At 45.9% G+C, this 27,082-nt stretch overlaps 1 protein-coding gene across 1 annotated transcript in view; it reads right to left on the reverse strand.

Annotated features, from left to right (window-relative positions):
- Positions 1-12,070: 12,070 nt before the first annotated feature.
- Positions 12,071-27,082, reverse strand: part of ZMYND8 (zinc finger MYND-type containing 8) — a gene marked incomplete in the record, with an annotated part of 135,090 nt that continues 120,078 nt past the window's right edge. Inside the window, 7 exon segments of the mRNA XM_073607203.1 lie at positions 12,071-13,237; positions 15,334-15,423; positions 16,950-17,092; positions 19,020-19,259; positions 21,828-21,906; positions 24,698-24,778; positions 25,126-25,310. Coding sequence (XP_073463304.1) covers positions 13,136-13,237; positions 15,334-15,423; positions 16,950-17,092; positions 19,020-19,259; positions 21,828-21,906; positions 24,698-24,778; positions 25,126-25,310 — 920 coding nt within the window.

Consider the following 27,082-nt stretch of genomic DNA (forward strand, 5'->3'; position numbering starts at 1 on the left):
TCACTTGCCACGTCACCTACCACACATTGCGGATTGTCACTTGCCTGCCACCAGATGCAGATTGTCACCTGCCACATGTTGTGGATTGTCACTTGCCACGTCACCTGCCACCAGATGCGGATTGTCACTTGCCAAGTCACCGGCCACACATTGCGGATTGTCACTTGCCACGTCACCTGACACACCTTGCGGATTGTCAAGTAGCTGCTAAGGTGGTGTTTTGCTTGCCTCTTGCTTCTTTATCCCAGATCAGGCAGCAGAGAGATAATGTAATCTCTCTGCTGCCCACGCTGCCTGAACAGTGAGGGCAGAAGTTACTGCAGGGATGCGGGGCACTGAGAGATGATGTCATCTCTCTGCTCCCCTGCACGCCGGCTCGCTGATTGGCCAGCCGCCCACTCACACCTAGCCTGCTCTCACCCGCCCACACACTGAGCCGCCCGGTCCTCCCGCGGAGACGCCCGCTCCCTCATCTGCTCGGGTAGCCACCCGCTCCCTCATCCGCCCGCTCCCTCATCCGCCTGCTCTCTCACCCGCCCGGCCCCCAACAAATTTCTCGGGGGTGGCAATTGCCCCGTTGTCCCCCCCTGGATCCGCCCCTGGTGTCTAGCCTGCTTAGTGTATCCATATAAGAGCTAACAAATTAATTTTCTATTTATACACAGACACTAATTGTGATTTAAAAAGAAAAATAGTGGGAAATTAACCATTAAATTGCCATTTTAACCCTATGTGTGCCACCTTCTGTGTATGTACCAAGGCCAAACATTCCAGGGTATGTAAACTTTTGATCAGGGTCAGTTGGGTAGTTTGCGATCACTAGTGATCTGTGATTGGCTACAGCTAATCAAATGGTACAGGGTGCTGGGATTGGCACCATGTGATTGCTGTGGGTCAATCACAGCATAGGAAACACTGCTATTATAAATTAATTAATTCTTAACAGCTTTGTTGACATTGTGATCACATGATCACCGGGCCCCAAGTATACGGGGGGGGGGATGCAGTGCTGCCCCACCGCAGTATATGTACTCTAGCGGGTCAGCAAGCTGTTAAAGCAGAACTTCACTCAATCAGCGTGAACTATTTTTAATCCTTATGCTGCTAGCATTAGGAAATAAGCAGGAAGGTATATATATATATTTTTACTTGTTTTATACTTTTTTTTTTTTACATTTCTTCAGTGTCTTCCTGGTTTCTGGCCTAGGCCCAAAATGATGTCATACATCCCAGGAGTCTTCATGGGAGGAGGGGCTTACTCAGCTAAGCCACACCCTCCTGCCTGCGTGCCTGAGCTGCAGGAATGCTACATGAATCTTCTGCCCTTACTCAAGATGGCCACAGCCAGAAATGTTGGGAGGGGGGAGGGTTTTAAAGTGCTTTCTCAACAAAAATAAAGCATGGAGACATGGATGGAGGGGGGGGGGAGTTGGATGCAGTTAAGTTCTGCTTTAAGTCACAAGCAGCATACAGCATTGTCCAGGGATCACCCCATCCTTAACGCTTTACATCATCATGGACTTAATAAGGATGCGAGTGGCCAGGGTTAGGTGACGTCATCAGCTTGCGGCTGGGGTTGTGTCGATTCCCTAGGACTGGGAGCGTGGACGTGTTCCTTTTGCCGAAACCCGGAGTGTCTGAGGGACGGGTGAGGCTTTTGTGTTTGGAGCTGGGTCGTTTGACTCGGATTGTTTTATTGGAGCCTCCAAGGGTAATAAATGTTGATAGCTGCTCTAATCCATCTCCATTGTAAAGAAAATGAACGTTTTGGCTTTGGTTACACTTTAAAGTTGAACTCCGGGATAAGTAAATATCGTCTAAATCCATTCCTCATGTGTATTTTTCTTGAATCTTGGTGTGATTTGTATATTTCTTCCAGATCTGTGCAGTAATCACAGGGTGAGACTTCCTGTAATAAAGACCGCCCACTGCTGATCTCTCTCCTTGTGCAGGGTGACTGGTCTGGTCTCCGCCCCCTCCTGTAGTTTTCTGCAGGAATCCTGTAGTGGGTGGAGCCTGATAAGGCCTCTCCCACAGCTCCGCTCTCTCTCCTTGTGCAGGGTGACTGGTCAGGGCTCTGCCCCCTCCTGTAGTTTTCTGCAGGCAGTCTGTAGTGGGCGGAACCAGCGGGGCCCCTCCCACAGCTCTGCTGTCTCTCCTTATGCAGGCTGACTGGTTTTGTCTCCACCCCCTCCTGTAGTTTTCTGCAGGCAGCCTGTAGTGGGTGGAGCCTGCTAGGCCCCTCCCACAGTTCTGCTCTTTCTCCTTGTGTAGGGTGATTGGCCGCCTCCTCCTATTATTTTCTGCAGGTAGCCTGGAGTCACAGCAGAGCAAAAGCAGAGAAGAGAGCCAGATCACGTGAACTGTCAAAAGTCATGTGGTCAGTCTCTCCTCCAATCATGACGTTCTCTCTGCAGCATTTAGGTGTGGGAGGGGCCAAGCAGGTTCCACTTCACGCATGGGTGCTCAACCTGAGGTCCCCAGCTGTTCTGGTACTACAAGTCCCATTAGGCATTCAAAGGCTGACGGTTACAATGTAACTCTCAAAGGCAGAGGCATGATGGGACTTGTAGCTCCGCAACAGCTGGAGGGCCGCAGGTTGAGCACCCATGCGTGAAGTGGAACCTGCTTGGCCCCTCCCACACCTAAATGCTGCAAAGAGAACGTCATGATTGGATGAGAGACTGACCACATGACTTTTGGCAGTGCACGTGATCTGGCTCTCTTCTCTGCTTTTTTTCCATTCATTCCTACATTTGAATGGCGCTCTGCTTGCTTCAGCAGTGCACGTTTCTTTGTCTTTGCTTTATAAAAGTGTTTTTTTGTTATTAAATTTTGTAAAAACATTACTGTTGCTTTATAAATGAAGCCCTAAGTAAAGCTAAATAAGGGTCCAATATAAATCTTTCATAAGTAACCCAGCACTATTATAATCATTTAGGTGAGAAAACTGAGATTTAAGTAAAGCCCGGTGCTGAGCCAATGACTTTAAAGCAGGGGTCTCAAACTGGCGACCCTCCAACTACAAGTCCCATCATGCCTCTGCCTGTGGGAGTCATGCTTGTTAACTGTCAGCCTTGCAATGCCTCATGGGACTTGTCGTTTGGCAACAGCTGGAGGGGCGCCAGTTTGAGATCCCCTGCTTTAAAGCATTGCAAGGATCTTACGGAGGCCGACCCCCGTCTAGAAACCATTTCAGCCCCATGGCTCGTTAGAAGTGCCCAGACCATGTCAGCTCCCTCCAACCAGCTCTTCTTTACAGCAGTGGTTCTCAACTCCGCCCTCAAGTACCCCCAACAGGCCATGTTTTGGGCATTTCTCTTTCATAAAATAGCTGTCCAAAATACCAAGCCATTGACTCTGATTTAAAGCATCTGTGCAAGATAAAGGAAAACCTGCAAACATGGCCTGTTGGAGGTACTTGAGGACAGGGTTGAGAACCACTGATTTATGGTATAAGGATCTAAAAAAAAAAAAAAAAAAAAAAAAAAAAAAAAAGGAGCTGGTTGGAGAAAGCTGACATGCTCTGGGTGCTTCTAAATAAGGTTCTACAGGAAGTTCATTCCCCATACTGTTTAGCGGTAGCATGAAATGGTCTTGGCCTCAGCAGTAACGGAACTAGAACCTTCAGGGGCCCGATTCAAGAAACAATAAAGGCCCCCCAGCCACTGAGCCGGGGCTCTTCTCTCCAAGACCGGTCGCAAGTGCGACCTTTGTGACCCTGGTAGTCCCGCCACTGGTGTCAGTTTTTTTGTTTATACCATTTTCTTTTTTTTTAGTAGTAACGTTGGGGGGCTTGGATGAAACATCAGGGTTCTAAACAGACCTCTGATGTTTCACCTTTAGGCTGGGTTCACACCTATGTGAATTGGATGAGGGTAGACCGTCCTCCTCACTGCCATCGACGTCGTCCCTTCCACACTGTGCTCCACGAGTGGTTCAAGCCTCGCTTTCAGATCGCTCTACTGCAGGGTAGTCTTACTTGTCACAATTGCAGACTGACAGCGGTGAGAGCCGGCGGTGCGGAGGACGATCTATGTGGACAGCTTTTCCCCCAGATGCCTGCATACTTAGATCTACATTTTTTTAATCAACCATGTGAGTTGCTAAATGTTGTACCTTCATTAGATGTAACCATAATGCTACACTTAGAGGCGCCTCTCTTCTCTTTTATACTCTGTAGCTCCTGCTGGATTTTGCTTCTAATCCTCTTGTGGAGGCTTCTATTTGTGGATGGACATTTTATGGTTACACAACCAACAATCACATTGCTATAATCTTATTATATGGACTATAAACTGAAGGACTTATGCATAAACGGTTGTGAAACCAATCATCTGAGTTTTCATTATTTCTTATGGGGAGTGCTTTGGATTGCAAGCACGTTCAGGGACCGATCTGACCCCGAGCGCGGCCGAGTGACAGAGCAGGTCCCGCCTTCTGGAGCCTGCAGCGCCTATGATGGATGTCCCAATGGTCCAATGCCGGGACAGCGGGACGTACTACGTCCATCATAGGCGCTGCAGGCTCCAGAAGGCGGGAATTACAATGCGGCCGCCGCGCCACTGTGAGAAGATCCTCGGGCGGCTCTCCTCTCCTGGCTGACTGTTGTCTACTCTACTGGGACGGGCGCGCTGCACACTACGGCTGAGCTGCAGGTCAGTGAGTGTCAGGTAGGTTAGTGTATGTCAGGTAGGTCAGTGTGTATCAGGTAGGTCAGTGTAAGTACAGAGTAAGTACAGGTAGGTAAGTGTAATGGTCAGTGTATGTCAGGTAGGTGAGTGTAATGGTCAGTGTATGTCAGGTAGGTGAGTGTAATGGTCAGTGTATGTCAGGTAGGTGAGCGTAATGGGCACTGTATGTCAGGTAGGTAACAACCCCACCACCCCCGGTGGCAGGCTCGGACTGAAGCCCCTGGTCTTTTTGCCAGCTAGCAACGCCCCTGGCCACAATGTGATATTTAAAAAAGGGAACTTCACCCCCTTGTTTATTGGATTTCCCCAAAATCCGCAACCACGTCAGTCGCCGCCATCTTCTTTACTTACATCATCGGGAGCTGGTTGGATCTTCTGGCTTCCACATTAGGCTTCCTGAGGATATGCTGTGGTACATGTGAAATGGCCTGTGGATTGGCTCGGGGGCCTCCTGTGAAGTGAGCATCCCAGGAAGTTTCTGGAAGACAGTACAGTATTCTTGCCTGGGCAAGAATACTGGAAATGCCAAAAAGCTTGAGTGGAAAAAATGGTATTTTGCAAAAAAAAAAAAAAAGTGAAAAGAAATTGTGCGACAAGAAGAAGGAATTGGATAAAGCAAAATTGTGTGAACAGAGTGAAAGTGCAAATATAAGTTTATTTCAATGACAGACCGTTTATAAAGCCAACGCGTTTCATGGGCTGTAACTCCACCCCTTCTATCAAGGGCTTAGGTAAATGAAACTAAGAAACCGTGTATGTGGACCCAACTATATATTAAAGTGGTAATAAAGTTGTTTTTTTTTTTGTTTAAAAATAAAAAACATGTTATACTTACCTGCTCTGTGTAATTGTTTTGCACAAAGCAGCCTGGATCCTCCTCTTCTCGGGTCCCTCGCCCCTCCCTCCCCCACAGCAAGCAGCTTGCTATGGGGGCACCCAAGCCACTGTGCTGTGTGATCATTCAGACACGGAAGCCGTGGCTCGGCCCCACCCCCTTTCTCTCTCTTCATTGGCTCACTGACTTTTGACAGCGGTGGGAGCCAATAGCGCTCGCTGTGTGTCTCAGCCAATCGGGAGGGAGAGTCCCGCACAGCCGAGTTTCTCGTGCAACATCGCTGGATCGATATGGAGCTCAGGTATATAGGGGGGCTGCTGCAATACATTAAGAAAAAAAAACCTACTCAACGACCTCCCTCTGTCTCGCTTTGGCTCTTGAAAATTGAAGAGGTGAACAAGATGGAAAGCCTGTTATTTTCTGCCCAAAATAGGCACGAGACGAATTCCAAAACCTGGGTCCATTGAAACATATTCACGTTCTCAGGAGGAAGGCAAGGCCCTCTTTGCATCTTGAGGGCACTAAGACATGGTATACTAATGTCTTCTGGGTCCTCCAACCCTCTACCGGCAACTACACCTATCTTACTCCCTCCCTACCTTCTCTCCCCAACCCCCCCCCCTCTTTTTTTGTTTGGTCTCCCCCTTCCCCTACTGTTCTCTCTCCCACTCCTACATTTCTCTGGAATTCCTTTTCACTTGATTTAATGAAAATCTGCTTTATCCCTGCATTCATGGTGGCAGCGATTATTTGCATCCAATCGAGGCGACCACCCCCCCCCCCCCTATACCATTTTAAGCTCTGTAGATTTTTGTTATTGTTGGGTGTTCCGGCGAGGTCGCCCATGCACTTCATGCTAATTATAACTGATGTTGTCCTTCCGGTTAGTACTGGATCTCTCTAGGGTCATTTTATGCATGCATCTGTCTGATCTACTGCTCTGTGTATATGCTGGATAGTTTAACTGCTTGCCGACCAGCAGAAGCCGCCGCCATACTGCGGCAGGTCGCCACGATCCCGCGAGCCGTTGTAGCTATACGTCGGCTCCTTTAAGCAGGATAGCAGGCACGCGCCCGCCGCACTGCGGGAATGCCGATGCTCGTGACCGGCGGTCGCGATGATCGCCGGCCCTGAACGATCGTGGGCACCAGAGGCAGAACAGGGACGTGTGTGTGTGTGTAAACAAATCCCTGTTCTGTTCGGAGAGACAGATCGCGAGTTCCTAATAGCTAGGAATCACGATCTGTCATTTCCTCTAGGTCAGTCCCCTCCCCCTCTACAGTTAGAAACACACACAGGGAACACAGTTAACCCCTTGGTCGCTCCCCTAGTGTTAACCCCTTCCCTACCATTGACATTTTTACAGTAATCAGTGTATTTTTATAGCACTGATCGCTGTATAAATGACAATGGTCCCAAAAATGTGTCAAAAGTGTCCGATCTGTCCACCATAATGTCGTAGTCCTGATAAAAAAAAAAAAATCGGAGATCGCCGCCATTACTAGTAAAAAAAAAAAAAAATAATAAAAATGCCATAAATCTATCCCCTATTTTGTAAACGCTATAACTTTTAAGCAAATCAATCAATATACGCTTATTGCGATTTTTTATAAACCAAAAATATGTAGAAGAATACATATCGGCCTAAACTGAAAAAAAAAATTGCTTTAAAAAAAAAAAAAATGGAGATATTTATTATAGCAAAAAGTACAAAAATTGTGTTTTTTTTTTCAAAATTGTCGCCCTTTTTTTGTTTATAGCGCAAAAAATAAAAACCGCAGAGATGATTGAATACCACCAAAAGAAATCTCTATTTGTGGGAAAAAAAGGACATCAATGTAGAGGTTAAGCTCTGTAGATTTTTGTTATTTCTCGCTGTTCATGTTAATTATAACTGATGTTGTCCTTCCGGTTAGTACTGGATCTCTCTAAGTCTAAGGTCACTTTATACATGTATCTGTCTAATGTGATTTACTGCTCAGTGTATGCTGGATAGTTTAAATAAAGAATTTGAAAAAAAAAAAAAAAATGTTCTGCCTTTAGAACCACTTTAATTACCGAGTCTGCATATATTGTTTCATTTTCCTAAACCCAAATGAAAGGGGTGGACTTTATTAACAGTCTGTCATTAGAATAAACTTGTATTGGGAATATCATGGTGTGGCAGCACTTAAATCCTAGATTTATTCATCCAGATTTTTTTTTTTTGCTGCCTGCATCCTTGTTGCAGGTTTTTTCTCAGTTCCTGAAACCGATGTCACTGGGACAGTAATTAAGGAAAAAATATGGCTAATGAGGCCCACGATAACAGTTAAAACTTGATAGGGGTTGTAGTCCTTACCAACGCAATTAAAAAAATATAAAATACTTTCATCTATTATTAACCTCTTGCCATCTGTGTAACTATGATTAAGGTCCAATGCTGAAACGCGTTGAGATCCTCCTGTAACTTTTTATCCTGTGATCAATAAAGAGGAAAGGCGATCTTCTACTCAAGTGCTGCTTCAGGTTTTCATCAGTGTAATGCACATATGTGGTGGAAATAAAAGGTGAGCTTTAACACCAAGCCACCGAACACATGCGTCCAAGGCGGCTGAGAGCCCACTCACTGACAGCTCTCGATCACGACTTCTGATCTGGAGCAAGTGGGATGAGCTCCCAATCATGTGACAGCTGTGAGAGCCAATCACAGTGGTCCTATGACACAGAAGCCACGCCACCTCCCATGCGCTAAAGCCCACTTAAAGCCTAACTCAAGGTTTCTTGTGAGTTTAGATCGTTCGGGCCAAGCTGGTCCAAGCAAACCATTTGCTTCACTAGCAAATGCGCCTCCCGAGAGCGCTGTATAAATTGTATATAGCATCAGCTACAAACAGTATAAAAGGTCTGCGTTCCGGTAGTAGGATGGGGACTTCCTGTCCAGCTCCTGGAACAAAATGCGTCGCCCATTCGTGGGAATCCTTGTATCTCATCAATGAATACAAGGTTTCCTCGAATTGGCTGAGGTGGACAGTCCCCAATCCCCACCTCAGCCAATCAGAGGAAGCCTTGTACTCATTGATCGAACACAAGGCTGCCTATGTATGGCTGAGCAGCGTGCAGTCCAGCGTGCATCCTGGATCAAAATCAATTTTGATCCAGGAAGTCCCCCATCTCTCTTCTGGAACACAGTGCGGTATACTGTATGTAGCTGATCCTACGTACAGTGCTTCCAGTGGATGCAACTGCTAAGCTGGCCATACATTGATTGAAATGCGGCCGGTTCAGCAGGGACAGGCTGAATTTTGATCCATGTATGGGCACCCTGGTTTAATCGATCGACTTGTGTACAACCAGCCCGTCGGGTCCCCCCCCCCCACAATTAGTGCTGTCGGCGATTAGCTGGTAACACTTATTGTTGTGTTCCGCCAGCAGGGAAGGCTCCCCGCCAGCAGAACACAATAGCACTGTGGGAGGGATTCCACCATCAACACTGAATCCAGCAATTTTCTTTCCTTCAACCGGTGATGGGAGGAAAGAAAATTGCACAATCTATGGCCTGCCGTAAACTTACAGGGACAGCGTCTCATCTTATCTCCCAAATAACCTCCCATTTCTCTTGTAGCACCAGCAGCCTGTGAACTGCACTGTAAAGCCTCTATCAGCCTTCCTCACTAGCTAAACCAAGACATACAATCAGGGCTGCCTAAGTGAAGCAGAAACAGTGCCTTAAAAAAGTATTCATACCCCTTGAAATTTTCCACATTTTGTCAGGTTACAAGCAAAAACATAAATGTATTTTATTGGGATTTTATGTGATAGACCAACACAAAGTGGCCCATAATTGTGAAGTGGAAGGAAAATGATAAATGTGAAAAGTGTGTGTGGGGGGGGTATTTATACGGCGCCCCCCTGAGTCAATACTTTGTAGAACCCCTTTCTCTGCAATTACAGCTGCAAGTCTTTTTGGGGATGTCTCTACCAGCTTTGTACATCTAGAGAGGGACATTTTTGCCCATTCTTCTTCTTTGTAAAAAAGTTCTGTCAGATTGGATGGAGAGTGTCTGAACAGCAATTTTCAAGTCTTGCCACAGATTCTCAATGTGATTTAGGTCTGGACTGTGACTGGGCCATTCTAACACATGATTATGCTTTGATCTAAACCATTCCATTGTAGCTCTGGCTGTATGTTTCGGGTCGTTGTCCTGCTGGAAGGTGAACCTCCACCCCAGTCTCAAGTCTTTTGCAGACTCTAACAGGTTTTCTTCTAAGATTGTCCTGTATTTGGCTCCATCCATCTTCCCATCAACTCTGACCAGCTTTCCTGTCCCTGCTGAAGAAAAGCTTCCCCACCACATGATGCTGCCACCACCATGTTTCACAGTGGGGATGGTGTGTTCAGGGTGATGTGCAGTGTTAGTTTTCCGCCACACATAGCGTTTTGCTTTTAGACCAAAAAGTTGAATTTTGGTATCATCTGACCAGAGCACCTTCTTCCACATGTTTGCTGTGTCCCCCACATGGCTTCTCACAAACTGCAAACAGGACTTCTTATGACTTTCACCAATGTCTTTCTTCTTGTCACTCTTCCATAAAGGGCAGATTTGTGGAGAACACGACTAATAGTTGTCCTGTGGACAGATTCTCCCACCTGAGCTGTGGATCTCTGCAGCTCCTCCAGAGTTACCATGGACCTCTTGGTTCTTCTCAGATGAATGCTCTCCTTGCCCGGCCGGTCAGTTTAGGTGGACGGCCATGTCTTGGTAGGTTTGCAGTTGTGCCATACTCTTTCCATTTTCCGATGATGGATTGAACAGAGCTCTGTGAGATGTTCGAAGCTTGGGAGATTTTTTTATAACCTAACCCTGCTTTATACTTCTCCACAACTTTATCCCTGACCTGTCTGGTGTGTTCCTTGGCCTTCATGATGCTGTTTGTTCACTAAGGTTCTCTAACAAACCTCTGAGGGCTTCACAGAACAGCTGTATTTATACTGATATTTAATGACACAGATGGAGTCTATTTACTAATTAGACTTAACTAACTAGATATTAGTTAAGAGTATCAGAGTAAAGGGGGCATATTTGTAAAAAAAAATGTTGAAAACCATTTATCATTTTCCTTCCACTTCACAATTATGTGCCACTTTGTGTTGGTCTGTCACATAAAATCCCAATAAAATACATTTACGTTTTTGGTTGTACCATGACAAAATGTGGAAAAATTTCAAGGGGTATGAATACTTTTTCAAGGCACTGTAGTCACAAGAAACCTGGAATTAGGCTTTAAAGGGCTTCTGGGATGCAGTGTGTTGATGGGGAATCAAGCAATCTTCTTTCCTTCTACCCATGGTAGAAGGAAAGAGAATTGCATAATCCATGGCCTGCCTTAAACTTACAAGTACAGTGTCTTATCTGATCTCCCCGATAGCCTCTTATTTCTCCCGTAGCACCAGCAGCCTGTGAACTTCAGCAATGTAAAGCTTCTGTCAACCTTCCTCTCTAGCTGAACCAAGACATACAATCAAGGCTGCCTGCCTAAGTGAATCAAATAGTTCCTTTGGACATGCTTGTTCCAAAAAAAAAAAAAACAAAACTAAAAAAACAAACAAAAAACTACCGTATATACTCGAGTATAAGCCGAGTTTTTCAGCACATTTTTTTAGGCTGACCCCCCCCCACCCTTATACTCTAGTGAGGGTGCCCATCTGCAGCCCCACTGTGCCCATCTGCAGCCCCACTGTGCCCATCTGCAGCCCCACTGTGCCCATCTGCAGCCTCACTGTGCCCATCTGCAGCTGTACCTGTGATTACTAAAACAGCGGGTGTCTCCCGATGTGTCATACAGTCTGTTCGGCGGCTGTCCATTGTAACAAAGCCCTCGTTCGTGATAGAGGAACACTGATACAATGCTGGGAAACTGTATCAGTGTTCCGTCTACCACCTTCGAGGAGGAGGCGGGGCTTTGTTACAATGGACGGCCGCCAAACAGACTGCATGACACAGCGGGAGACACCCGCTGTTTTAGTTATCACAGGTACAGCAGCAGATGGGCACAGTGAGGCTGCAGATGGGCACAGTGAGGCTGCAGATGGGCACAGTGAGGCTGCAGATGGGCACAGTGAGGCTGCAGATGGGCACAGTGGGGCTGCAGATGGGCACTGATGATACAAATGGGCACAGTGAGGCTGCAGATGGGCACAGTGAGGCTGCAGATGGGCACAGTGAGGCTGCAGATGGGCACAGTGGGGCTGCAGATGGGCACTGATGATACAAGTGGGCGCAGTGAGGCTGCAGATGGGCATTGTTTACCCAGTAGCTGCTGCATTTCCCACCCTAGGCTTATACTCAGTCAATAGGTTTTCCCAGTTTTTTGTGGTAAAATTAGGTGCTTTGGCTTATATTCGGGTCGGCCTATACTCGAGTATATACAGTACTTAAAATCACAAGAAAACTGGAGTTAGGCTGGATGCATCGTTCAAAGGTCACATTTAAAATTTGGACAGAGGCCTCATTCCCAGCAACAATAAAAATGCTAAAGTATTTTCACACCAAACCAAATATTCAAAAGGAAATGTTTTTTTTTGATTTAATACAAACTTTATACAAAGAAAAAAAAAAAATGTGAAAAAATACTTCCATATGCTAAAACCAATTCTGTTTCACCAGGAAGGCCAGACAGATCCAGTTCTCCACACTCCTCCATACAACCGACGGCGGATCTGCTTCTCTAGTCTGTGATAATTGGCGTTATTTGTTGCGTTACTGTACATCTCGTCTCGTTTTTTTTTTTTTTTTATGAACAACAGTGAGAACTGACTGGACTAAAAATGTACAACAAACTGTGCTGGAATGCTATCTTACAGTGAACTGTCGCATATACATACATCGACCGAGCCTTTTTGCATTTTACAGACGTATAAAGTTTAACTACAGCTTCTTACGCTCTTTTTTTTTTTTGTCGTTTTGTAAACGTTCAATTCATGTGCAGAATAAACAAATTCTCATTTTTCTGCCATACGTATCAATTGTTTGTGGTCTTTAGATTTTAATGCTGCTCTATTTTCTCTGTCGCGGTCAATCCTCACGAAGAAAAGGAGATTCCATTTTGACTGAACAGTTAGAAACTTTTTCCAGTGGCCGTGTTTTTTATTCAATATTGTTTGTTTTTTTTTTTGTAGTTCTCTTTATATAATATAATATTTGTTGGGAATTCAATGAGAGGTAATGTAAACGGTTCTATGTAGTCTTTTTTTGTACACCAAAACGCTCCGTTCATTCCCAGCTTGGAAGGTCTACAATTCCCGAACGTGGGATAAGGAGTGCATGCCCCATGACCGAATGAGGGGTTGTGGGGGGGTGGGGGCTTTGGTGGCATGGTTGTCACTCCGGAGACAAGTTCATAAGTTAAAGTGAATAGAAATATAAAAAAATGGCGGTACTCTAATCTTAATCACATCCACAAATTGTACACTATGTACAGAAAAAAAGGCGAGCCCGCTCCGGTAGGGTGTCAGGTCCTCGTTAAGGTCCACAGGCAATGTAGTGTTTTTTTCTTCATCAGACTCCGTTCATTAATGCTGCTCTCATGGTGCCGTTTTTTTTGTTTTTCCTCCTGGTACCGTCTTTCACACTCTCCTCACTTGTACCGGCACGGTGGTCTGCACGTATTGGACGCCCGCCCTCACGGCCACAGTCCCGGCGTTCGGACTCACTACCACAGGGATGGTCTGTTGGCAAGAGAGAGCAATGCGTTATCGGACGGCAGAACGGTGTGCTGGGTTGTGACTTCCAGCATTCAATGACAGCAAAGTGCAAATACAAGGCGACAAATCGACAAGCATGTAGGGTGCAAATACAGTAACTTTATTATAAAAATTTGATAATAAAAGTCTGAAATATTGTCTATTAGTAATAAAGATGAACTGTTTAAAATAAAATTTGAAAAGCAATAGAATCTACTCCATTAATGCTCTCTTTCGACATAACTGGGTTATTTTTCTCGTTTTATTCTTTTATTCAAGAGTGTGTGATAAAACCTATACATATCCTATACATATTGCTGTTTTAACAACAGACGTGGGCAGGGCCACTGGTAATGGGGAAGCACCTCTCCTCCTGTATGCCCCCCCCAACGCCCCCCCCCCCCGTGTAGGTGTGATGGTCAAGTGTCCTCATATTTTTGGTTATATAGCATAGGTGTGATGGTCAGGTTTCCTCATATTTTTGGTTATATAGCATAGGTGTGATGGTCAGGTGTCCTCACACTTTTGGCCATATAGTGTAGGTGTGATGGTCAGGTTTCCGCATACTTTTGGCCATATAGTGTAGGTGTGATGGTCAGGTTTCCGCATACTTTTGGCCATATAGTGTAGGTGTGATGGTCAGATGTCCTTCTATTTTTGGCCAGGTGTCCTACTTTTGGTCATATAGTGTAGCTGTGATGGTCAGGTGTCCTTCTACTTTTGGCCATATAATGTAGGTTTGATGGTCACATGTTCTATTTATTGGCCAAATAGTGTAGGTGTAATGGTCGGGTGTCCTTCTACTTTTGGCCATATTATGTAGGTTTGATGGTCAGGTGTCCTTCTACTTTAGGCCATATAATGTAGGTTTGATGGTCACATGTTCTATTTATTGGCCAAATAGTGTAGGTGTAATGGTTGGGTGTCCTTCTACTTTTGGCCATATTATGTAGGTTTGATGGTCAGGTGTCCTTCTACTTTTGGCCATATAATGTAGGTTTGATGGTCAGGTGTCCTACTTTTGGCCATATAATGTAGGTTTGATGGTCACATGTTCTATTTATTGGCCAAATAGTGAAGGTGTGATGGTAAGTTGTCTCATACTTTTTGCCATATAGTGTAGGTGTGTTGGTCGGGTGTCCTTCTACTTTTGGCCATATTATGTAGGTTTGATGGTCAGGTGTCCTTCTACTTTTGGCCATATAGTGTAGAAATGATGGTCACGTGTTCTATTTATTGGCCATATAGTGTAGGTGGGATGGTCAGGTGTCCTTATACTTTTGGCCATATAGTATAGAAAATAATTTTCCTGCCCATCTATTGCAATCCTACTCTGTATCATTTTAGTGACTACACCCAAGAAAGAGAAACCGAAAGACTTCTAACATGTTATACTATAACCATGTTGTAAAGACATAATAATAACAATAATTCTTTAGATCTTTTCCTATTAACCTTTGCAATAATTTAAAGTACAAATGTGTCTCCAGCCAATAAAGAAAAAGAAGAAGCACACTTGGTTTAGACATATCAATAAAGTGACAGCACTCTGGTATAAAAGGCATCAGAGGTGCAACAGTAAACGTCATACAGATATACAAGAGCATGCACACAGCGACTGTTATTTGTACCTGGAGAGAGAGAGAGGTCTTAGTTATAGGAACATTGTCATGCCACAGCCAGAGGATGCGGGGAGAGATGTGTATGACAGCTCAGGGTACACAGTCAGCAATGTGAGAGGGGGGGGGGGGGGGGAGGGAAGAGAGGAGGAGGAGGAGGAGGAGGAGGAGGAGGAGGAGGAGGAAAAGAAGGAGGAGGAGAAGGAGAAGGAGGAAAAGGAGAAGGAGAAGGAGAAGTAGAAGGAGGGAGGAGAGAGGAGAGAGGAGAGAGGAGGGAGGAGAGAGGAGGGAGGAGGGAGGAGGAAGAAGGAAGAAGGAAAAAAAGAGGAGAAGGAGGAGGAGGATGAGGCGGGGTGACAACCATACTGCAGAAGCAACACAGGAAAAAAAAAAAAAAGGAGACACTGAGCTACTACACTACTCAATGCCAACAACAGACTAGATGAGAGCGCTGGTACTTACAATCGTGGGTTGAGTAGTTGGGACAAAGGCCGTGGTCTGAGGCACGTGGACCAGTTTTATGGGTTGGCTGCTTGTCACACCTGTTGCTATCTGCAGGGACAGCACAGGGAACCCCTTAGATGGAGGACAGTGAAGGCTACGGAGGGTGAGATTCAGGCTCCATACATGTCTGTGTTCTAGCACTGACCAATGGCGAGAGGCTTAGCAGAGGAGGGGAGGATTCTGGGTAAGCTGCACAGGGTGTTCTGCTTCCGTTTCAATCATATTGCCAAACAGGGTTTATAGAAATCAATAGAATCTTTATACTCTTAACATGTGAGCCTCTTGTCAGGTTCATGTCATGTTTTTATCAACAAGCATTAGTTTTATTATAAATCTCCTGTGTGTGTGTGTGTGTCTGTGTGTGTGCGTGTGTTCTCATATACATACACCAGGCAGTCATATCTCTCATTATGTATACAGGATGTGTGTCCTGCCTATTAGATAAGACTATAGATCCTCATTAATGAAACTAAAGCAAAACCCCGGACAAAACATTCTTTTTTTTTTCAGTTTTGGACATTTTTAAACTTCGCCTAAAGAGATTTTTAAGTGTCAAAGTCTGTCGCCATTCCACGAGCGGGCACAATTTTGAAGCGTGGCATGTTGGGTATCAATTTACTCAGCGTACCATTATCTTTCAAATATAAAAAAAAAAATTGGAACAACTTTTTCTTTGTTTTTAATTCAAAAAAGTGTATTTTTTTCCCCAAAAATGTGTTTGTAAGACCACTGCGCAAATACGGTGTGACAAATTATTGCAAAGACCGCCATTTTATTCTCTACGGCAGGGAGTCTCCAAAATATGGCCCTCCAGTTGTTCAGGAACTACAATTCCCATCATGTCTAGTTATGTCTGTGAATGTCAGAGTTTTACAATGCCTTATGGGACGTGTAGTTCTGCAACAGCTGGAGGGCCGTAGTTTGGAGATCCCTGGTCTAGGGTGACTGAGGGGTTATAAGTAATTTTCTAGCAGAAAAAAAAAAAAAAACATGATTTTAACTTGTAAACATCAAGTGTAAAAAATAGGCCCAATCCTTAAGTTGTTTTTTTATAAAAAAAACATTTTTTTTTGTAAAGCAGAGCCTTCATTTAAAGCAGATGTCCATTTCCTGTTTTGGTCACCAGCACAGGAAGTGAGGTGAAATCTCCACCACAAAGACAAAAAAAAAAAAAAAAAATAGTTGATAGGCGTTCTAAGCCTTCCCCTCTGTAACCAAGACCACGAAATAGGTTTTGTCTGGAGTTTGTCTTTGCACACCACATGAAGTAACAGGAGATTTAGAAGGAGGCCAGGACATATATTTTTGTCACCCAGAGGCAGAACACGGACACATAGGGCTGATCACACACACATCTGACAGCACTATACAGGCCCCGAGTCAGGGACATACTGTATATATAAAAGGCATGGATGGGAAATAAAACATGAAGCATTCTGGGAGATCGGCATCAAGCAAACATTAAAAAAAAAAAAAAAAAGCTCCTGTCCCCTGCAGACAGACAGACAGACGCACACACAGATTTGTCTTCACTCACTTTGGAGGTGGGCAAGCTACCGACCAGCGATACGTACAGTGACACTCTCTTTGCTCTTGTCGGTCGCACTCTCCTTCTCTTTGGGCGTGGCGGCGGTTTCGGCGGGCGGAGGTTGGGTGCTGGCTGCGGACTGCGCCGATTTATCGAGCTCGGGCTCAGCTTCTTGCTGCGTCACCGTGGCTGTGGAACAAGATAAAAGACAACCATTAATTAATGCAAGACACCTTCCTTCCCAGATGATAACGATAAATGGCACACAGTAAAAGCATCATCACGGCTTCTCACTGTCTCTGCACAGAAAATGACCGGGGCGACCGCTTCATTAAAAGCAAAACCTTGGCCGGTGGCTCCGATTCCAGGCTGCCAAATGACAGCTCCAGTGCCCACTCACCATCCGGAAACCAATCACAGTTGCGGCATGAGATGCAGGCTGGGGGGCTTCATTTACAAAATTAGGTTTTCTGCCTGCAGATGGCGCTATGGACTATAAGTGGCAGTGTACTGCTGTTTAATACCGTAGTTATCAGATACAATTATAGGATTAAAAAGAATCAAATAAAACATTAGAAAAAATAAATAAAAAAAAAAACTACAAAATCCTAACCCCTTCATGCCTAAGGGTAATACAAATCTTAATGCCCAAGCACAATTTTGCAACTTTTGACACATGCTAGTAAAATCGTACATATCATCACAACTACTTTGTGCATCCAGGTGGATTATACCGCGGTTTTTTCATGACAAATTGGGCTTTCATTTGGTGGTAAACAGTTTTGGATACAGTGTCTTTCAAAAGTATTCACCCCCTTGGCTTTTTACCCTTGCTGCAGATCAGACGATAGAGCGAGAGTCTTATTATAACAAGCCGGATAATCACCCACTTGTTAACATAATAACTTGGGCAGCTCCTGCCCTCCATCCAGATCTGCAGCTCCTCCCGCCCCCTGCCCTGCTGACAGGATGACATTTCAGTGGTGGCCTGTCCATGCGCGGAGCAGGGGCCCGGCCCCTAATCTACATGCAGGGCCCCGGACGCATGAATTGCAATGGGGTTTAATTTTTTTTTATTAGTAGCACATGATTAGAGCCCGAGGCTCTAATTGGCTTAAAAAAAGGGTGGGCTTGGGGAGCAGCGCACCGTGCTCTGAGCCCACCCATTTGTGTGACAATAGCGAATTAATATTCATTATTGCCTTCCTGGTTCTCCTCCCGGCCAATCAGGAAGGACCCGTCACCCGATTGGCCGTGTGGAGAAGCGATCCTATTGGCCGCGGAGGAGGAGAAAGGAGGAGGGGAGCTGCCGTGAAGCTCAGTGTGAAGCTGCCGCCCGCCGGAAGTGCTGCCCCCGTGACCTAGATGGGGTAAGTGCGGAGCTGGTGACCGACTGACCGAGTGGGGGGGGGATGGGGTGCCTGTGACCTGACCCCTGACCGAGGGGTGGTGGCAGGTGGATTGTTTATCGCGGCCCCCCCCCCTCCCTGGGGTACCGGAATGTGTTATGGGGGACACTGTGATGTGTAAAAGGGCCACTGCAGACACTGTGGGACTGCTTTAAAAGGTGGGGCTGTGATGTAAAGGGTGACTGTGGACACGGATGTTAGGGACACTGCAATGTAAAGGGGGGCTGTGATGAAAAGAGGGGCAGTGGACACTAATGTTAGGGACACTGCAATGTAAAGGGGGGCTGTGATGTAAAGGGGGGCTGTGATGTAAAGGGGGGCTGTGATGTAAAGGGGACCTGTGATGTAAAGGGGACCTGTGATGTAAAGGGGGACTGTGGGCACTAATGTTAGGGACACTGCAATGTAAAGGGGGGCTGTGATGTAAAGGGGGGCTGTGGGGACTGTATATTTGCACGTGAGGTGATACTTCACTTTCGCACTTTGTTACACACTAGCGCTTCATTTTTTATCTTTTCACTTGTTGGTGCAGTTTACTATACTGTTTATGCTAGCTGCTTTACTATTTTTTACCTACGTTTAAGTTTTATCACTAGTAGTGTGACATTGTTTCATACTTAAGAGGAAAATGTATAAAAATCTAAATCTGCACCCCCCCTCCCCAGCAGTGGGACTTCCTGCACCACCGCCGTCATAGGACCTTATACCTGACTGTGTGCAGGACTTCATGTGCTCTGGCCAGTGGGCTTGCTGGCAGGGATAGTCGCAATAGCTCGTGTTCCAGCAGCAGTAGAAGATGGCTTCCTTCTTGCAGTTGGCACACCACTGTTTCTTCTTCGTCTCGTCCACCGCCTGCTGTTTCTCCAGCTCTGTTTGCTTCTTGACTTCGGCTATCAGCCGGTCCCTCTCCTGCTCCAGACTCTGCCTCATCTCAGCCATCGTGAGTTCTAGATCAGGACAGGAACACCATGAGGACTCAAGACTGACATTACATGCAACGGCTTACATTAAAACCACTGGCTTCTTATTAGGCTCGATTCACACTAATGCGATTCTCGTGCGATTTCTGGTGCGACTTCTGTGAGTGAAGTCGCATCAGCATTAGATAAGAAGCGATTCCTATAAGACTTTGATAAGAAGAAGCGATTCTTATAAGACTGATGAGATCAGTGTTTTGTTTTTTTCTTGACCCTCTCCTCTCCTCCCTGGTCATCCGTACTGCATAAAAAACCTCTTCCCAAGCACATTCCAAACACAGCTGAGTACAGTTTCTTTTTTTTGTGCATTGCGCATAGGGAAACTCCTTCGCCAGCATGGGCTGACTTACGTGTCACCAGCTACTCAAAGTAGCTCAAGAACCTTTTAGGTCGTGGAGCGTTGCGTGTTTTTTCAGTACGGCAAAACATGCGCCTGCTACCCATAAATGGGGCGTTAACAATGCAGCTGCAGGAGAATCAGGAAAACAGGGAATATTAATTCGCGATTGACACACAAGTGGGTGGGCTCAGTTCGCCCCGGAGCTCACCCTTTTTTAAGCCAATTAGAGCCTCAGGCTCTAATCACGTGCTTCAAAAAAAAAAAAAAAAAAAAAAAAAACCCCATTGGAATCCATGCATCCGGCGCCCTGCATGAAGATTAGGGGCCGGACGCATGGATACGCGGGGCGGCACCCCTAATGGACGGGCCAGCACTGGTCCCATCTGAGATATGGAAAAAAAAGATCTATCCACAGTGAGTGTGTTGGCTAGCTCGCTGGCCAGGCTGGGGTGGCTGCTGGATTATCCGGCCTGTCGCCCAGCCCGGCTGTTGACTAAAGATCTCTGAAGGGAAAAACCCCAGGAAAAAAAGGGAAAAGGCTATGGAAGAACAGGTCCCAGTAAGGAGCTAGGTCCTTACTCCTACACTAGGCAAATAACTGAGCTGCCTATAGCAGAGAGGGGGTTTACTACCAGCTAGGGCGGTGCTGTGTTTGTTTGTCTTTTTTTCTGCCACATGTCCTACTCCTGAAGGTGGCGCTATAACCCCTATGGTCAAGAATATGAGGAGCTGTGTCTGTCAATAAATGAAAGAGGAAAAGACCTATCCAGCGGTGGTTAGGACTGTGTCAGATAATAGCCATTCTACTAAGCTGCAATCTCATTCCTGAGCAGCAGATGGCAGTGCAAGCGTTGCAACAGCGCGCTACAGATAACGTGAAATTTGTACACGCGTATTGCTTATATCACAACAACCCGTTTCAGGGAACACGGATACACGAATGTGACAGCCCACCAGCGAGTTGAAGTAGTTAAGAGTAGAACAAAAACACAGAACCTGAAATCTAAAAGAGAATTGTAAATTACTTTAAAATAATTATTAATTACGGGTTATCCCCGCAGATGCCGGTGTCCTACAAAATGTTATGAGGTTTATATCAGTGTGTGATAGAACGTGATACAACCGGAGTAAGGCAACCTCAGCAAGAGCCTAAGGCACGTTGGATGTCCAGGGGGACCAAGGCAACTAAGCAGGAGCCTAGGTGGATAGCCAGATAGCCCAAGACAACATAAGCAGGAGCCTAGGGCCTGGTGGATTTCCAGGGGGCCCAAGGCAACCTAAGCAGAAGCCTAGGGCCCAGGTGGATGTCCAGGGGGCCCAAGGCAACCTAAGCAGAAGCCTAGGGCCCAGGTGGATGTCCAGGGGGCCCAAGGCAACCTAAGCAGGAGCCTAGGACACAGGTGGATGTCAAGCAGGAGCCTAGTGCCTGGTGGATGTCCAGGGAGCTCAAGGCAACCTAAGCAGGAGCCTAGAGCCCCGGTGGATATCAAGGACGCCCAAGGCAACCTAAGCAGGAGCCTAGGGCCGGTGGATGTCCAGGGGGGCCCAAGGCAACCTAAGCATAAGCCTAGGGCCGGTGAATGTCCGGGGGTCCCAAGGCAACCTAAACAGGAGCCAAGGGCCCCATTGGATGTCCAGGGGGCCCAGCTACAGCCTTCATCCTCCTGTAGTAAACCAGCTGAAAAGCATCATTTATCATAGCTATGCTACTGCCTGTTACTTTGCAAGAAAGGAAGTGTATGTCTGATGTGGCATATTTCTGCTCCTCTGTGCCTATTGCAATCTGTATTTATGTCTGTCAAAGGGATGGGGAGGCAACCAAAAGCTGCTACCTTGCCTAGGGCCCCATTCTGCCTTAAGCCCCCTGTGGTCATATATCTGTGGTCCAGTGACTGATAACTCATGTGTGGATCCTTGGCTCCCCCGGACATGTTTCGTCACTGTCACATGAATTCCTCATGCGCAGCTCATTGGCTCCACCCTGACATATTTTGTCACTATCACATGATTTCCTCATGTGCAGCTCATTAGCTCCACCCGACATGTTTCATCACTGTCATATGACTTCCTCATGTGCAGATCACCCTGCCCTTGTACAAAAGGACCATCCAGCACTTCTTTTTTTTAACAAACATGTAATTGTAGATTACCAAACACAGGCTATATGGAACCCCCCTGACACCGATCCTTCTCCTTACCCAGGTTATGCTTCATTTCAGAGAGCTCCTGCTGATGAAGCCACTGCAGTTTCTCAATCTCGATTCTTAATCGGCGAATCTGTGATAAGGACAAGATATTAAGTGGGAGAGCAAACATCATCAAACAAGCTGTCCTATAACTAAAGCTGGTTTCTAGTAAATAACTCTGGGGTCATTATTTATGATTAAAATGTAAGTATACCCTGGAGGCAAGGCGAGTATAGTTCCGCTTTAAGCTCACCATAGAGGAGCGGGTTGAAAGAAAAGACTGACCCAATTCCTCCATGCACACTTTTGATGTGGATGGGGGAATCCTCTGCTGTGTCTTTGTATCCTGACAATGGGGAGACTTCCCTGTGATCAGGATACACTGATCAGCGCTGCAGGCTGTAGTCACATGCTGTCATCCTTAAAGCGGAGCTCCACCCAAAAGGAGAAGCTCCCCTTATCTGCCTCTGGCCCCCCTTCCGCTGCCACATTTGGCACCTTTTAGGCAGTGGAGGGGAGAGGAGGTACCTGGTTTTGCCAGGTACCCGCTCCCACTTCCGGCCGTGTTCGTTGCGGTTCCCCTATCGGAGCCGGCGGCGGCAGCAGCATCCGATAGCCAATTGAAAAATCGGCTCGGGTGAAGACACCGATGGATTCCTGGACAGGCAAGTGTCCTAATATTAAAAGTCAGCAGCTACTAGCAGCTGAAAGGACAATCACTCAGGCATGGAAGAAACCCATGTCCCCTTTTCAGGAAGTGAAAAACCGTTTGACGGCCATGGCGGTCAATGAATAAATGTCTAGTATTCTTATAGACACACATGCTAAGTTCCTTAAACTCTGGAAGCCATGGTTGATGTATGCCTTCCCTGAACTCCCTCTAACTGGTGTAGGTCAGTGCTGACTGGCATCCTGGGTGATCCCGGGTCCCCTTCTCCTCCTTTTTCCCCTTTACTCCATCTCTACTTTCCTCTTTTGACTTTTCTTACCGTTTTCTTGTCTCTCCTTCTGGGGCCCTCAGCTCTCTTTGGGCATCCATAGTGATCTATGGATGCCCAGGACTAATTCAATGCTGAGCTATTACATATTTGTCCTGGTTACTCTTAACCCCAAATATACGAATGTTGCATTCAGGTTTTCTGTGATCATTGAGTTAGGAGGCTTCCCTCTTCAGTTTATGTTGTATGATTCATGTTTTCCATGTGCCACTTCTAGCCCCTTGTGTGGGCAGCCGAAGTGCCACGGCTGCCCACACAGGGGCTAGGAGTGGCACATGCAAAACATGAAACATTGTTGTATGTTTCAATGCTATATCTGCAATAAAACATTTTGAACCAGAACAGGATTTGCTGCTTTAGACTCACCCGGGACAGAGGCTTTTAGAGGGGACTGAATGCTAGCTTCTTGCTTACAGACTATGGGCCCTGGCATTTGAGGGAGCTACAAGCATTTAGCAAGACGTAATGCAAAAGGACATTATTAAAAACGCCATGATGGTCTCTGCCAGTGTGGGACTCATAGCAGATGCTGATGTCATCAGCAAGCCACCTGTCTGGGGCCCCCCTGCCATAATGTGTTTATTGTAATTAACTCTGATATTGGGGGAAGGAGTTCTGTGTTTATACTTATGATGATGTGTATTGTGTCTTCTGAGCTAGGAGACAGCAAGGCTGACCTGAAAGGTCAAACCTCTGAGTCACCTAGGCTGGTTAAATGACTAGTTAATTAGCTGATGTTAAGTTATGTTTCTGGTTACAGTTTGTATTGTTCGGGTAATATGATCAGGAGGGAGAACCTCCTTCTCAAGTGTATAAAAGTCTGTATTCTTGTTCCAATAAACAGTTCCAGCTTTGCAGCCAAACGAGTCCTGCCTAGTTCTTAGTTGCAATATGCGGCTATAATATCTAATATCTATATTCAGACTGGAGGAAGTGGTATATGACGGGAAGTACTCAAGCAGAGTGTGGGACGTTCCATTACACAGCTGACCCAATTTTTTTCTGCAGGAGCCTGGAGCTTGTCTTTAACAACCAGTGAATAGCAGAGCCAGCGCCCACGGCATCCTTAACAAGCAGTGTTTGGTTGGTTGTTAAGGATGCTGGTGGGTGTCGGCTCCTTAGCAACCAGCAAGGACATGTACCAGCTACTTAACCAGTGAATAGCAGAGCTGGCACCCACCGGCATCCTTAAAGTGGTTGTAAAGGCCTTCTATGCATTGAAGCTAAAAAAAACCTTCAAAAGCACCCCCCCCCCCCCCCAATACTTAACTGAGCCCCCTATGGATTCAGCGATGTCCACAAGAGCCTTGACTTCCCAGGGACTCGCACTCCTAAATGGCTTTTGTCAATCACAAGCAGTGAGCCAATCAGAAGACAGAGGGGGCAGGACTAAGCAGCGGCTCTGTGTGTGAATGAACACACAGAGCCACGGCTTGGCAGCGCGCCTGCTCGGATGCCCCCACAGCAAGCTGCTTGCTGTGGGGGCACCCGGCAGGAGGGAGGGGCCAGGAGCACTGGCGAAGGACCGAGAAGAGGAGGCTGCTGTATACAAAACCATTACAAAGAGCAGGTAAGTATAACATAGTTGTTATTTTCATAGAAAAAAAAAAAAAAACGAGGGCTTAGTAACACAGCTGTTCACCGCCTATGCGCTGCGTTAGGTTTTAACACAACGCATTTAAATCTCGCATATTGAGTTTTAAAGCGTAGCAGTGTGAAACCAGCCTAAGGCATTAATAACCATCACAAAAATAAAAAGAAAGCATGAAAATATTCCCCAGCCACATCAAAAACTGCTCTAAGGCAAACCTCACACGGAAATATATATATATATATAAACCCACCATCATTTCCCTTTGTTACGCAGTCATACACACGGCATACCTCTGCTATGGTGCTTCCCGTTGTGTTTTTAGACAGGTCATTGTAGATTTCTGTCATCGTGCCTTTAATGGCCTCCATCATCTGAAAACAAGGACAAAACCAAATTAAGACGCATCACACTTGCTACTGGGTTCTGGCTGGAGACAATTCAGGAAAAAAATCATTAAAATTTAAAAAAATAAATAAAATAACGTTGAGTTCAAATGTTGAGAGTGATCCAAATCTTATTTCTTCAAAAATGTAAAAAAAAAAAAAAAAAAAAAAAATTCAACACAGCATGCAATAGCCCCAAGTTCTCACAGCAGTCTTAAAGCATATGTCCAGCCAAAACTGTACATGTCACCTCGGAGGCTTGCAGGTAGAGTGACCCTCTGGGGAGGTAACAGTTAGTCCAGAAATGTCAGAACGAGACCCTTCTTTGAGCTCACCTTGCTGGTGTATTTGGCGATGTCGGCGGCCACGTCGGCGGAGGCTGTGGCGATGGGCAGGTCACTGGTAATGGAGGAGCTCAGGGACTGTGCCGGGCTGGTCACCATGGCCAGTGGCGGGGCGCTGGTCACCAGCGTTATGGTGGACGTAGTTGTGGTCAGCGTGACTTCCTTCTGCTGCACGGCTACAAATCACAAGAGGATTACGGGAGATGAACATACAAATGGTGACCATTGCAGCGAATATATTATTGGCGTTTCAGAACGGACAGCGCACCCAGAACACTTTAAAATATTCATTACCACCTACATCCCACATTAATAATTATGTGCTGTAAATAGCCTTGATCATATGTCTTTGATCCGTTAGAGAGGAAGGCTGACAGAAGCTTTTACAGTGCTAAAGTTCACAAATGAGGGAAAAAGGAGAGACTATCAGGGAGATAAGATAAGACACTATCCTTGTACAGTGGGGAAAATTATTATTTGATCCCCTGCAGATTGTGTAAGTTTGCCCTCTTACAAAGAAATGAAGGGTCTATAATTTTTATCATAGGTGTATTTTAAATGACAGAGACAGAATATCAACCAAAAATCCAGAAAAAAAAAACATGATAAAAATGTTATAAATTGAGTTGCAGTTCAGTGAGAAAAATAAGTATTTAATCCCCTACCAACCAACAATAATTCTGGCTCCCATAGACTGGCTACAGTAGGTGCTCATGTTGTAGACAGATCAGTCCTGTCCATGTAAGAAGGTTCCCCTAATGACAACTCGTTATGTGTATAAAAGACACCTGTCCACAGAATCTCTTTCTTCTATTCAAACCTCACCATCATGGGCGAGACCAAAGAGCTGTAAAAAAAGAACTCCCAGAGATGACATTCTCCCATCCTACCTTGTTGCTAGTACGTTGCTAAGACACTCCCAGCTGTTACTCTTCACCTCCACCATCACTGGAGTGAGCTCTTTCTAATACCTCGTCAAATGTTCTTTCTCTCTCCTGATGCAGCATCTCTGAGCTCGGCTCTTGAGAACTCGCTCCTGTGTTGGTGGGGAGTAAACTGTCCACAGAATCTCTTTCTTCTATTCAAACCTCCCCATCATGGGCAAGACCAAAGAGCTGTCAAAGGACGTCAGGGAGAAGATTGTAGACCTGCACAAGGCTGGGATGGGGTACAGGACCATCAGCAAGAAGCTTGGTGAGAAGGAGACAACTGTTGGAGTGATTATTCACCAATGAAAGAAATACAAAATAACCATCAATCGCCCTCGATCTGGAGCTCCATGCAAGATTTCTCCTCATGGGGTGAGGATGATCATTAGAAAAGTGAGGGATCAGCCCAGAACTACACAGGAGGAGCTTGTGAATGATCTCAAGGCAGTTGGGACCACAGTCACCAAACAAACCATTGGTAACACAATACACCACCATGGATTGGAATCCTGCAGCACCCACAAGGTCCCCCTCCTCAAGAAGGCACATGTACAGGACCATCTGAAGTCTGCAAATGAACATCTAAATGATTCAAAGAATTGGGAGAAAGTTCTGTGGTCAGATGAGACCAAAATTGAGGTCTTTGACATTAACTCGACTCGCCGTGTTTGGAGGAAGAAAAATGCTGACTATGACCCTAAGAACACCATCCCTACAGTCCAGCACGGAGGTGGAAACATGAGGCTTTTTGGCTGTTTCTCTGCTAAAGGTACAGGCCGACTTTGCCTCATTGAGGGGCCAATGGACGGGGCCATGTATTGTAAAATCTTGGATGAGAACCTTCTTCCCTCAGCCAGAACACTGAAGATGGGTCATGGATGGGTCTTCCAGCATGACAATGACCCAAAACATACCGCCAAGGCAACAAAGGAGTGGCTCAAAAAGAAGCATATTAAGGTCATGGAGTGGCCTAGTCAGTCTCCAGACCTTAATCCCATAGAAAATTTATGGAGGGAGCT

This window comes from Aquarana catesbeiana, linkage group LG12 (assembly GCF_042186555.1).
Source record: "Aquarana catesbeiana isolate 2022-GZ linkage group LG12, ASM4218655v1, whole genome shotgun sequence".
Lineage (NCBI taxonomy): Eukaryota > Metazoa > Chordata > Amphibia > Anura > Ranidae > Aquarana > Aquarana catesbeiana.